The sequence below is a fragment of the Alligator sinensis genome, unplaced genomic scaffold (assembly GCF_000455745.1).
Source record: "Alligator sinensis unplaced genomic scaffold, ASM45574v1 scaffold227_1, whole genome shotgun sequence".
NCBI lineage: Eukaryota > Metazoa > Chordata > Crocodylia > Alligatoridae > Alligator > Alligator sinensis.
The window spans coordinates 3,298,043-3,312,491 of NW_005841966.1; the positions used below are offsets into that span (position 1 = coordinate 3,298,043).

Below are 14,449 nucleotides of genomic sequence, written 5' to 3' on the forward strand. Positions count from 1 at the left end.
AAAAAAGGCATTTCTACTTTATTACCTCTGTATAAAAGCTGAGCTGGTGGAGTACAAGATGACAGCTTGGAAGAAGTCCCAGTATTCTGTAAAATAGCATACTGATTTAACTTGATATAATAAATTCATACAAGATTTAAGTCCAAGTTAAACATCAAATAACTAGTTTTTCCACACATTTAAATATTAGACCAAGGAAAGAGGTTGGTTTTTCATTCGTCTCGCCTCTTGGTCTGTTTCATTCTGACTTCCCTTTAAAGCAGTCACGTTAGTTAAAGCAAAAGTACACTTTAATTATAGGAACTAAACAATATTTTATGGTGGGTTTTTTTTTTCTTTTTTGAATGGATTCATATTAAAAAAAAAAAAAAGTCAGTATTCTGTACAGAAGGCACTAAAGTAAAAAAATAAATGGTTTCTGTCTACAGTTTGGTTTTGTATGTTTTTTATAGAAAAGAAAATAACACTTCAGAAGTGCTAGTTTTTTCTTTTTTTCCTTGGTAAAATCTTGAAGGAAGGAAGGAATTCATAGGTGCAGTTAGTGAAGCTAGAGCAAGAGGTATTCTCACTAGCCTTTGAGAACTGAAAAATAGTGACTGCTCATTGTGATTTTTGAGTGTTTCTAATTGCATCCTCAGAGCTGTTATGATGGGAAAGGGTCTTCCAAACTGTACCAACCAAAGACTTGCTGTTTGTTTCTGGCAAACAAAGAAATGGCAGGTGGAGGATTCAGAGTCCTTAAATATTCCTTAGTATGCACTTTCTTCAACTCTGCTTAAGCAAGCTTGAAGCAATGACAGGTTCTTTTTACAAGATATTTTTCTAACTTTGGAATATTTGAAAAATAAATCAGGATGCTTTAATTGAGTTTGGGGGTTCTTAAGCAAAAGTGTTTATTTTTTAATTCATCCTTTTCAACTTCTCTCTCTCCTGTTTTTTTCCCCCCCTCCTCTCCCCTCTATTTGCCAGACTCTAAAGGTCATTCTTCTCCCTTAAACTTGGCTGACCAAAGACTTCTGGATTCTAGTACTCAGTTTCAGAAGAAACAAGGAAAAAACAATATTGATGTTTGGTGGCTTTTTGATGATGGAGGTAAGTTATTTTACCCAGACGTTACTAGAAATGTTCTGATGTTGAAAGCACTAGGTGATAGATATTTTCAGTCATACAATGTAAAAATTTAACATTTTAAAATTAAGATTTTTCCTAACTCTTTGTCTAATGCAGGTTTGACATTGTTGATTCCTTATCTTCTGACAACGAAGAAGAAATGGAAAGACTGTAAGATCAGAGTTTTTATTGGTGGAAAAATAAACAGGATAGATCATGACAGGAGAGCGTAAGTTAACCTTAAAACTGTTCTGTTTGTGGGTTTTTTGATATTAGGTGGTAGCTGTGCTCAATTTACATGTTATTAACAAGCTTTTCCTTTCATATTTGAGAGCATTGAAGAATGGGAATCCATTGTTACTAATTAATATAACATACAACGTGATTGTATTGTACTCCTAATTTAGGATGGTGTCCGCATTCTTTTGGGGTAATGCGCAAATGTTTGTATAACCCCTTTGGCCGTGTCCAAATAAGCATGGCCGTGCAGTATGTGGCAAACTGCACATTCAGGAGTTTCCTGTGCATGGGGAAAATAATGGGGTGGCGCACGTGGTGGCAGTGCACGCTGCCCAGAATCGGAGGCTAGCTGGTGGGAGTCGTGGTCTGGCTGCCGATTTTAGGCTCCTCGCTGCGGGAGCACCTCAGCTGGGGTCCTGGGGAAGCTACAGCCAAGGCTGCTGGGGCCAGCACAGTTGCTGGCCCCAGCCTCCACTACCCCACCTGGGGTAACCTGCTGTGCACCAGAGCACATGTGGCACAGGCATTCTCCAAGGACAAGTAGCAGCACAAGGTGTGCAGCTGCTACGTGTCTCTGGGGAACCAAACATCCGCGCTCGTCTGCACGCAGCCCATGTGTATTCTGACAGTCAAGGTTCCACCTTATTTGGTCCGTATGGATTATTATTATTATTATGGCACTGGTCAATAAAAGCCAATTGCTGTAGGTTTTTAAGGCATAGCACTTTTCATGTCTTTTTTTTATGAAAAACATGGCATTTAACTTAAGGATACATTTATAGTACTGGGGATTCCACATGTTTGTAAGTCAGCTGCTTCTGCTTTCAAAGCAGCTGTCTGGTATACAAGTAAGCTTGGGTCTATGGCTCTTTTTTGATGCAGCTAACGTAATCTCCTTGCCCCAAAACTGAATTGGCTTGAATCCATCAAGCTGTACCAATTCTCCAACTGCATCCTTTGATACAGCATTTTTGTGACTTATCTGCCTGGAGGATGCATGTTTTTGTTTATAAAGCTGTGGCTTCTGGTTCACTTTGTGACCTCTCTCTCTCTCATGTCCACATTTCTCAAAGGTTTTATGGGAAGGTTTCTATACAGCTTCAGTTCTTATCTTTTCTAATTATTTTACAAATATTTACAACTGAGCCTTCAAAGTATGCTGACATCTGAAGAAAATATTTGGTTTTAGCACAATTCTAACTTGTTCTCCTGCTTCTCCCTACCATTCACTTATCAGGGGCTGCATCTACACAAGACGCCAACTGCGCAGTTGTTACTTTGCAGTAATTTAGTATTTGTATAAACAGTACTGAGTAGTGTTGCTGAATGGCTTTCAGGTGGTGCTGACTGCACAGTAGCTCATGACTACTGTGCAGTAGTGTCATGTCACACTTCCTACCATGCAGTGCTACAGCGCAGTAGTAATGAAATGAGATACTGACTGTGCACTGTGTAGATGTGGCCACTGGGTCCCAGATTTGTTTTTTGGCACAGTCTGTCTATTTTGTCTTGTGAAGTCCTTAAGAATATTTGAAGTGCTTTTTTAAAATACTGTGAATACATAGCTTAAATACATTTTAAAAATGTACTATACAACAACAACTTTATTTATTTCCTATTTAGAATGGCTACTCTACTCAGCAAATTTCGGATAGACTTCTCAGATATCATGGTTCTTGGAGATATTAATACAAAGCCAAAGAAGGAAAAGTAAGATTATTTTTGGTAAAATGCATCATTTTCCAGTTAAATTCTGAATGTTTTGTTCCAAGTTGCAACAATATTGAATTTTTTCTAAATGTTAAATGAGTGTTTTTATAACTAAACTTGGTGTGTACAAAGATGTAGTCTTTCAGAATAATATGAGAGATGAGATTCATATTTAGATTTAGTGTCAAGAATCCTACTACTGGCTTAGTCTTGTAATTGGAGAGATGCACGCACACCCCCCCCCCCAACAGAAACTGAAGTAATTCTGTCCTAACTGAAAAAGAAACAGAAGTTAATCGTCTTAGCTGTATTTAAATTTAAGGTTATGAAGTGCCTGATTCTCTGGCTAAATCAATATACTTGATTTAGGATAGGGACAGAAATTACACACACACTTGTATAAGTGATTGGAAATTGGTTGAAATCTGTAACACAACAGAAGTTCAGTGTCCATAAACTGCTTTCAAAATGCCCAAAATCTGTTTAAAATATATCTTGATGAATGTAGTATCAGACTTAACCAATGTAGATGAAATCAGTTTATTGAAATTCTGTTCAAGATCCCCTTCAGATTCAAGGCAACTTAGTCCCCCAGCATCCCAGGATGCTGTGCACCTCCCCTACAAAACCCTCCTGGCAGGGTGGGGTTGGCTAACTTTGGCCCAAGCTGTCTGCTCCAGCCGAGCAGAGTGGTATACTCTAGCACTCCTTACCGCCCCCTCTCCAGCTTCTGGCTTGGGCCATTGCAGGTATGTGGCTGCACTTCCAGAATCAAAAGTAAATGTCTGTTCACTTATCAGTGTTAATATACACAGTTTTAGACTAACCTGCAAAGATTGGATCAATTCAGTCTTGGGCTTTTTGATTGTTTGTACTTAGCCTTAAAGATCAAAGGTGCAATTTCAAACTTTTTTTCTGGAATCCTCCAAGGAATTTTATACAGAAACTTTTACGAAGCGAGCTTTTTAAGCTTGAATAATTTGGCTGCCTGAGGCCTCTGGCAGACACTCAGTTAAAGGCACCGTGGGATTTGATACACGATCCCAACAGTTGTGCTTCGTGGCATGCTACACATGCGTGGCAAGCAGCGTGATTGTGGGATTGGGGATCAGTTCCCAACTGCCACATTGCCAGTACAGGGAGAGCCCTGTATCATGAGCCTGCATCACTCAAGAGCTCCAATGCGCCCTCCAGGTGGGGAGTGCTGATCAGCTGACTGGTTTGCTACTTGCTGGTGCAGGAGAGCCCAGGATCACGGGGATCCCCTGCACCAGCAAGTAGCAAGCCAGTCAGCAGGTCTGCACGCCCCACTTTGAGGGTGCACTAGAGCTCTTGATTCTTATGTACCCCAGGGCTGGGAACCCCAGTCAGCTGACTTCTACTCCTAACCTCAAGAGTGCATTCAAGCCAAGGGCTTTGGTGTGTCACCAAGATTTACTTCCTTCAGAAACCATGTGGTCTGTAATCTGTGGCACATTTAAACTGTAAAATGCATTCCTTAGATCTTTCAACAAAACTTAAAGGGACTCAGATTTCTCATCAATTGAAGGTAAATTGATTAACTGGAGTTGGTTGATTGATTGATTGATTGGAGTGAAATTGGCTGTCTTAGTTTTTCTTACATTTCTAATAAGTCTTGTAAGCTTTCTTACAAGTGAGTTTTTTAGAAAGGTTTTAGTTGAATTCTTGAAACTTGTCATTCTTTTTTGGTAAAACCTTTTTTATTATGCTACTAATGAAAGTGAAAAATGTTCTTTTTCCTTCCCTCTCTGTTAATGGTCTCCAAGCTAGAACGTGATTGTTGGGGTTGGAAAGTGTTACTTGAAATTAAACAGTTGAAGATAGCTAATAAATTGTACTAAATATTGAATATCCTTTTGTAGGTGCTAATTACAATTTCCTTCACAAGCTTCCTTTAACTATATGCATAGCTGTTATACATAACTAATTCTCGAATGAAAACTATGTTATATAACATCAGAAGGTGGTTAATTCAGTTAGTAACATTACATATTTGTTTCATTTAGTAACTATTTTGGATTTGACATTGCCAGTCATGAAGGCTACTTGTCAAAACAGAGAAAAATAAAGCTTTCTTGGCCTAGCTTTGCTTTACTGACTGTTTTAGTTGCCATTCAGTATTGTAACCTGCTGCTGCTGTTGGCAAGGTGGGCATTGGGATGTGTGTTGCTTATAGGAGACGGATTTGCTGCTATTTTATGTACTTTAAGATTTTCTTTAGGTCTCTTGCCTAATATCTAAGTGATTTGGGTGTAAATTGTTGTGACTTCTAGAGCAGTGTTTCCCAACCAGTATGCTGCGGCACGTGTCATCAGAAATGAATAGGTGTGCCATGGAATTTTGCCATAGCAATGAGCTACAATAGGTATGAGGATGGGGAATGCCTTAACACGTGTGCCGTGGAAAATTTTTATTAATGTAAGTGTGCCTTGGGCTGGAGAAGGTTGAGAAACCCTGCTCTAGAGAACTGCAGAAAGGGCATAGTTAAGGCAGCCATGGTAGTTTTTTTAATATACAGAATACAGTGCCATTATGGACTTTGACTTTTAACTGTGAAAGTTGATAGCTTGCCATCAGCTGTTTGATTTGTTTTGCTTTTTTATTCAAATATTATGGTTATAGCTCTGTCTCTCTATTCACAAGTTAACTCTTGTCATGTAGAATATTTTCTTGGGTGAAAATAATGTAGAAATTCTACATTTTTTGAAATCTTCTGTGACTAGCTAAAATTTGTATTTATTAATTTATTAAATTATATGGCAGAGAAGAACAGTGCCATGACTGTTTAACTATGGTTGTAGTTTTTAGGTGTGCATCAATTAATAATTTATCTGAATTTCTAGGTATAAATAATGAAACATCATAGTTGACAGTACTACTAGTTAATAATAAGCATGCATTACACAAAGCATTTGGGTTTTTTAAATTTTGTAATAATCATATCTTGCATCACTTTCTATATTTGTGCACTTACAGCCAAATTAAAAATAGATTTTTGTTAAAAATCCTTCTAGCGTTGCGGCTTTTGAAGAAATGATAGAGCCTTTCAGGCTTCATGAAGATGATAAAGAACAAGATGTTGCAGATAAAATGAAAGAAGATGAGCCTTGGAGAATAACAGATAATGAACTTGAACTTTACAAAACTAAGGTATTGTTCTTTAACTGACTGCTAGCATTGTTGGAACCCACAGGACCCTTATTACTCATCAGTACTTGTGGCCACATTCCCAAACTTGAGAGATGCAAGTCATCACTGTCTGAAGACCAGCTCTCCAAAAATACATTCGGAGAAGAAAGCCTCTCTTCCTGAGACTCTCTCTGTCCATCATCCTGCCATAAGCTTTGCCTAAAGGGTGGCATAAAATTTGCCCTCAGTTCAATATAATCCTGCAGGATTTTATGAGGAGAAATACAGAAGTTTTTCAGATCCCTTTCACATGCTCTCAGATATTCTTGGATACCTCTATGCCCAACAAAGTTGTCTCCCAAAAGATGGATCTGTTGCAGCCAGCCAAGGTGGTATAAAGTAGACTTCTGACACTATTCTACCAACACTTAAGGCTGCAAAGAGAAATATTATTATTCCTTGTGGCCAAGTGGAGTGTTTATGCTTACCCCACATCAGATTCCCTAGTTCTGGTTGCCGGTGAAAGAAAGAAAGCAACAGCCAAACTTACTCCAGCTCAGAGATGAAATGCATGAACATGTTTGGCAGAAAATGTATTCTTCAGTATCATTACACTTCAGAATTTTTAATTGCCAGATCTTGATGGAGAAGAGATTAACTGGTGATTTTTGGTTTTGTCAGACAGCTGTCTGCTTCCCCCCCCCCAATTTTACTGCCAGTATTCATGAATCATTATGCAAATATTAAACTGGAGAGAGAACCAGATTTTATATTCTCTACCTTTGCATGCTGCTTCTGTTGTTGGCTAGCACTTCTTTTGACTCTGGGGTGGATGCATGCTTTTTGTAGGAAGAGTGCCAGAGTCTATTATAAAATGAGATACTTTGAAAATAGATCAATTGGTGCTGAAAACTTTTTTTTCACTGAGCACTTGATCAAATTTCATCACCCTTTCCCTGTCACTTTTCAGGGACACCGGTCATGAGAGGTTACTCAGAAAGAGAACCTCTTTTATTGTATTTACTTGATTCCAAGATGAGGCTTTCCCCCATTTTAGCATGGGGAGCAGAGGGTGAAAAGCTCCTCATCTTGGAATAAAATAGAAGGCAGTGGGGTGGCTGCTCCTCCCCATCTCTGCCCTGTAGCCTTGGGGCAGCTGTCACTTCTCATCTTGCCCTGTACCCACAACCTCTGCCCCCATCTTCCCACCTCCAATCCCTCTGCTTACCCTTTCTCTGGACCTGTCAGGCTCTGTCCCCACACCAGCCTGGGGTATGGTGCATGACACCAGCCTGGCCCAGTAGTAGTTGGTGAGTGAGGGCAGAGGCTACATAGGGAGGGAGATTGCAGTAGCAGGGAGCCAGAGAGTGGTATAGGGTGGCACAAGAACGGGCAGGCAGCAAGAGGTGGGGGGGGCAGGCAGCAGGAGCAAGCTGCTTGATTTCCAGCCACCTGCTTCCCCATTACTTCCTGTGATTTCTTAAATTCCTGACTGGCAGTAGCCCTTACCAGTGCTTATAAATATTCTTGATGCTTTTAACAAAGAACAAGATCACAATCGCAGCTAACGTTTGCCAGCAGGGTGTACAAGTGTTCCTGCATCTAGACAACTGGCCATGTAAAACGCGTTCACTCCTAATGGGTCTAGCAATCTCTCTAAATAGAATATTAATCTGTTCTGAGCAACGGGACTCTGGATAAACAGCAAATACTTGGATAGCAACCTACACTAGAGAATGGTTGAAATGATTCTGGTCTATACAAAGGCAAAACTGTTTCTACCCCATAAAAATTTCCTATCCTGTCCTTTTTGGGGACTGTTTCAGTTGCTCTAATCTCTACTAAATTGCTTTGCCTTTACCTGGCTTCTCAATCAATACCAAACCTCATATAACTAAGGTCCTGGCTACCTTTATACTCTTAAAATATCTCCCAAAAAGAGAGGTTAGCAGCATGGTACTGTTTACCCTCCTTTTTAAGACAGTTTGCACTAGTCAAGTGATGTGCATCAAGTGCCTCCTTTGGTAAAATAGTCCTGCAACCAGTCTCCTTACAAGGCTGAGTGCTCACTTCTGACTAGTATACTGCCCAAGAATCTCCAAGCAAGTGGAGTTCACGCAGGGAAGAAAGGTTACTTAACAGTTCAGTTGCTTAAGTTTTTCAAAGTCTTTTTCCCTGGGTACATTCCACCACTTACCCTCCTCTGCTTTGGATTCTTGTTTTGATATATTTGGATGCTGAAACCTAAGGAACTGGAACAGTAGTCAGTTATGCAAAAACTGATTATAGCAGTGTTTCGGTGCAGGATGTTCACTGTGCACGGTCTCGGTGGAAGTTACTGGTGTAAAACCTGATTTTCAGAGTACATTTTGCAAGTACAGTAAAATGCATATACATGCTCTGCTGTAGAGGATTCCAGTTTCTGGACTGCCCCTTTGCTAACCTCTATGTGAATCAGTGCATTACTCTTTCAAAAGTCTGGAGGCAGCAGCAGAGGGAGGTTATCAAGACTAGCTACAAGAATTCAGATTAACAGAAAGAAGTTCTGGGACTTGGAGGAAAGAGACTTACACAAAAATTGCTGTGGGTGAGGGCTGAATAAGAGGGTAGAGGCTGTCCAGTTAGGATCTAGGAAGCTGAAGGAGGCTAGAGTGGTGGAACCTTACTATGAGAGGGACTTGGCAAAGGAGAAACTGAAATATCTTTCTCTCTTAGTAGCCAGAAGTTTGGCAGGGGGAGCTGGAAGGTTGGACTTCACAATAGCTACAACTAGAAATTGATTGAGGAAAGTTTGGGACAGAACTTTGGAAGGTCTGTAGTAGCTGTGGAGGTGGAAGATCTGGTCTTTACACAAAAACACAGCTCCTGCTATCAGCCACCTTGTGATTTGGTTTGAAAATATTGCTGTGTAACGTTTTTAAGGCCTGAAGCAGTGTGTTTATTACAGACCTGAGCACGGTGCTAAAAACTTGAAAGAGAAGAAATATAGATGTTGTAATTTTAGGCATCCTCTTGCATGCTTCTTAAATGGAATGATCTCTACTTCATTTTGAATTGTTTTTTAAAAAAGAGTTCTTCCTAACGAATTTATTGTGGGGGTGGGTTTCTACTTTTACAGACCCACCGCCAGCTTAGGCTAAATGAGCTGCTGAAAGAACATTCAAGTACAGCTAATATAATTGTAATGTAAGTAGTGGTGACTTTTCTGTGTGTAAATAAAAAATATAAATATTCTTTATATATTTGCATTTGGAGTAATGGCCGTAGTTAGACACGCACTATAATGACATTTAGGATAATAAGTGCGGAATAGGTATTGGAGGTATCAAGCTTCAAACAAGCTAGTCTTAAGCACTGAAAGTAGTTTACCATGCTGAGAAGCAGGATGAATTAGTCCATGCATACTCCATTGATACCACGTTTAAATGGCTTCTGATACATGAGCTAGCTTACACTGATATCTGTGAGTTGTGCTGTAGTTTGCAGTTTAGCACAGATAATGCTCTGTAATTTTGGCTTGACTCATACATGCCTTCTGCTCCTTGTACGTTACCTGCTCTCAGTCATCTCCAAATTCCTCCTTACAACCTGATCTCTGAAGCTTCTTCAAGTTAAAGTTACCATGCATTTGTCAGATCTCTATGATAACTGTCCTTGTACTGCAAGTCCTTCAGTGTAGAAACTTTTTCCTGTAGCATAGTCTATCCTTTTACAATTTATGTAAAAAGTTTTCTGTGTTTTTTCTGAAGCAGGGGAAGCTAAATTGGAGCAGTACATGTAATGTTCTAACTGGTTTCAGTGGGGTGAGAATTGGAGGATACTTCCTAGGGGTCTAGTAAGAAGGATAATGAGATACCAAGATATTGCACTCAGAAACAAAAGCAATATTTAAATCGTATCTGGGGAGAGTCATCCACTTGAGTGAAATGGTGATCCCTAGCTTGAAGTTTCTTGGAGTGGAGGCCACAATTTCAAGAGTGGGGAGAGTGGGTAGGTAAACTCAGAGGTCAGAAGTAGAGTGCAGTTTAGTGCAATTAAGAAGGCTGCACTGCTTAAATGACTTTTTGAGTTAAGATAATTTAACTTCTGCGTGCTCAGAAGTATCAATTCATTAAATACAACCTCGTAAGAAAAAGTAAAGTGGCGGGAGTGTGGGCTGAAAATTACTGAATGTTTACTTTATCTTTTATGTAATTATTTTTCTCACTGATACAGTACTACTACTAGTTTGTCATTTTTAAACTTTGTTCTTTGAATTCCAGGAGTTTGCCACTTGCAAGAAAAAGTGCAGTATCTAGTGCGCTATACATGGCTTGGTTAGAAGCTCTATCAAAAGACCTGCCACCGGTCCTCCTTGTTCGTGGGAATCATCAGAGTGTTCTTACTTTCTATTCCTAAATGTACTGCACAACAGACAACTGTGATGAAATGGTACTTTTGTGCCTACAGGAGAGTGACTGAAATGTTCTGTAGATTATTTACATCACAAAGGCAAAAGGACTCTTCTTTCACTATTCCACTGACTTGAAAGCACACAAGGAACGTCACTGTATTTCTAAAGTTGTGAAATCTTCAGTTTCATTCTAAATCTTCTGTAACTTAATCTTGCTTAATGGGGGAGGATTCCTTGTTAGACTGAAGAACAAAAAAAACAAGCTTTTTTTTCTTTGCTACTTGAATAGCAGCAATAAAAGTGTTTTATTTTTGATCAATGAAAGGATTATAGATTTATAAAAGCCTTTTAGCCTTGAGGTGCCTTCTGAAATTAACCAAATTTCATCCATACACCCTATTTTATAAATTTATATAGAATGTCAAAATCTGCCTTCAACTAAGACTTTAGGTCAGACTTCCTTTAGTTTTTAGTCTGTTCCATCTTACAATAAAATGAATGCTGCTTTTCGGTCTTCCATCAAGCTATTAGTTTTTAGTACTGTATGTTTTCTATTGTTCAGAATGTTTGTTTTTTTATGATATCTGTTAGATTTGAAACAAAGGCGAGGATTGGGGCAGGTCAGTTGGAATAAAAAACAAGTTCATAATGATGTTGTCCCAAACTTTGTACTACTAAATTTGTACCACTTAAAATAAATTAATTGTACTAGATAAATGAGGAGGACCCTTTTCTCAAATTTGACATTGTGTACTTCTTTGCCATTAATGAAACATGTACAACTGGCTACCTTGGTGAAGGTTAGCATGTCAGTCTTCACTCTCTAGCTCTGACATGAAACTGTATTCCTGTTCTAGGCTGCTGACAAAAATGTGGATTATTCTAGTTTGTGGTTGGGGGAGGGGGAGAGGGGTTGTATTTAAACAAAGAAGGACCTGTCCTAGTTCCTGACCTTCAGATCTTGGTGTCACTTATTTAAAATAAATAAATAGGTTAACATAAGGCTCAGGAACAAACACGAGCTATGTGATGCCATCTAACAGAATACAGTAAACACTATGTGGACTTGTACTAGGTCATCCGATATATAAAATGTAAAAGCTAAAGTTCTCAAACTTTTCATCAAATGGTTAAATGGACCATTAGTTATTAGGGGAGATGTTTTTAGGTCAATTCATTCAGTTTTCAGAAAACAGATTAAGTCTTATTAAATACTCAGGTTTGATCATCTAGACATTTTAGATTTAATCAATATGTATTTTACACACTTTTCATGTTTAAGAAAACTGCCAACTTGTGTGCCCACCTTCCCCCCCCCCCCCCCCCCCCCCCGTGTGTTTTGACTACTTCATAACTTAGTCTACTATGGATACCTACACAAGAAACTTCACTTATGCCTTGAAGCAGAGGTTAATAATGTGAACTATATTTTTAATTCCTGTCTCTTTTGCAAGAAAGGATTACCTAAAAACATTTCACAACCTTTGGTATTGATACTAGGTATATTACTGGGTCAACTTAGTAGTGTTTCAGTGATTTTCACTGATGCACAGGAAAAGGTGTATTTTACTGCTAACCATAAAAACAAATGTAGATGCTCAGTAATAGTTCCTTTTTGAATGGCAAAGCTATTAGTTGTCATGTGGCAAGATAGTTTCAAATAGTTACAAATGGAGAGAGCAAAATACATTCTACCTGGTGCAGTATACATTGCTGGTAAACAGCAAAATGATCTCCTCCTCTATTTTTTTTTTTTTTTTTTTTTTTTTTTTTTTGTTGTTTTCCCCCCTTTGGGGTTCCCTTTTTTTTTTGCTGCTGGTTTCCACCAATGTGGATCTGCATCTATTGAATTGTTTAAATTTTTAGAAGGACAGCATGTTTTGTTGTCATGTATGAAGTTAACTTAATGCCAGGGTAGACCTTGGGAAGATAAATTCTCCTAGAACTTATTACAAAAATAAAGTGCTGTTTCTTTCTAGGAAGAAAAGGTATCAGACTTGCAACTAACAGCAGCATTATGTCTATTACAGGTTTTGCAGTGCTTGTTGGGGTGGTAAGGATGTTTCATTCAGTGAATGTGGAACCATTGCCATGTCTCTTCCTCTTGTTTTGTTTTCATTTTAAACAGATGAACAGTGAGGCATTGACTTAGTGCTGCTATCTTGAAAATGTGCACAGGTACACTTAAAGTTTTTGTTTTTTGTTTTGTTTTGTTTTTTTACCCATTCAGGAAACCATTGCTTGTGATCTGTAACACAAGAACCAAATGAAGTGTGTGTATACATGCATATATGTGTATAAAATTATATAAAATATATCTAAATATGCATATGGGGATGGGGCGGGTAATGTCTGTGAAATAATGTAGAATGCTTTTTCACATATGCACTCTCAAAACTTCACTAACACTAGACACCAGGTCAGCAGTTTCCAGATTGGATGTAACGCTCTCTACTAAAATTCAGCAGTTACTTGTAATTGTTAGCAACAGATGTCAACTAGTGACGGTCCAATTTCTACTTTGATTTTTGACGCCAACTTTTTTTAGTTCCAATCATTGTTAATTACTTGAAATACAAATTGTTTTCATTGACACATGATAATTCATTATTTCTGTAGATGAAATTTCTTTTTATGGGTTTAGAAAGAGAAACAATAGCTGAAGAAATCAACTATTTATTTGTTTTTGTTTTTTTTTTTTGTTCCGTTCATTTGTTTGTGTCTAGGTTTCTTTACTTTTACATACATTCTTTTTATATGCTTTTCTGATATTACATATTTAAAAAATGAACTATGGAGATAATTTAAAGATTGAGCTTTGGTGGGTATTTTGTTATCCACTGGATTTGAAAATGTAATATTTGATAAAACTGTACTGTAACTGTCACACAAAAATGCTTTTCTAATGTTTTAACATTTGAATATTGCAGTCGCTACTTTGTACAGGGGGTCACTGCAATAAAAGGAAGTGAATTCAAGAAAATTGTCTAAACTTACATTTATTTTGGGGAGGGGAGGATATCTACTCACTGTATTTTTCAGCATCGACATTTGTTGCAGGTGCATGATGACATACCATTTGTGAAGTGTGAAAATATGCACGGCAAAGGTATAGTGGTATTTAAAATACAAACTATAAAACTCCTAGTAAAAATGGTTGCCCTGCTAATGAATGATTTGGTGGAAAGGTTATTGCTTTCTCATGGAATACCTGTCCTATACCAAATTGAGGAAGGGTGTCAGTTGGCTTGGTTACTTTCCTATTAAGGAAATTCTGTATTGGGTTAAGAATGTTAGCTGTTGTTCCTTCTTAACTCTGATTTTGATTTGATTTGGTTTGATTCTGATCAGTCCTCAGAACACCACAAGAAGAATACAGGCCAAGCAACGATAGACAGAAAATTCATGACATCTGATACACAGTCCCAACAGTTGTGTTTCCTGGCATGCTACCTGTGCATGGCAGGGGACGTGGTTGTGGGATCGGGTGTCGGATCGTTATCCCAAGTTTCCCCTGCACTGGCATGTAGCAAACCAGTCCGTGGCTCCCAGCCTTCAGAATACATCAGAATCAAGGGTACTGATCTCCCTTTGTGGCAGGGAGCACTGATCAGCAGACTGGTGCTCCCGACCTCAGGGGCACCCTGGAGCCGTTTACTCTGATGTGCTCCTGCAGCTGGGAGCAGCACCCAACTGATTAGCACTCCCAGACTTAGGCGCACAGGGGAGTGAAGGGCTTCTGTGTGCTCCCAAGGCAGGGAGCTCTGATCAGCTGATGCCTGGCCACATGTGCAATTTAAAACGCAATGGGAACCAGGTACAAATTTATTAAACATCTTGTGTAGT

The 14,449-nt window shown here is 38.7% G+C and overlaps 1 protein-coding gene across 1 annotated transcript in view; it reads left to right on the top strand.

Annotated features, from left to right (window-relative positions):
* Positions 1-12,362, top strand: part of SLC12A2 (solute carrier family 12 member 2) — a gene marked incomplete at its 5' end in the record, with an annotated part of 100,429 nt that extends 88,067 nt beyond the window's left edge. The window contains 6 exons of the mRNA XM_025200394.1: positions 970-1,092; positions 1,228-1,339; positions 2,974-3,060; positions 6,096-6,231; positions 9,329-9,396; positions 10,473-12,362. Coding sequence (XP_025056179.1) covers positions 970-1,092; positions 1,228-1,339; positions 2,974-3,060; positions 6,096-6,231; positions 9,329-9,396; positions 10,473-10,608 — 662 coding nt within the window. The remainder of the gene's footprint in view (positions 1-969; positions 1,093-1,227; positions 1,340-2,973; positions 3,061-6,095; positions 6,232-9,328; positions 9,397-10,472) is intronic.
* Between the last annotated feature and the right edge of the window lie 2,087 nt (positions 12,363-14,449).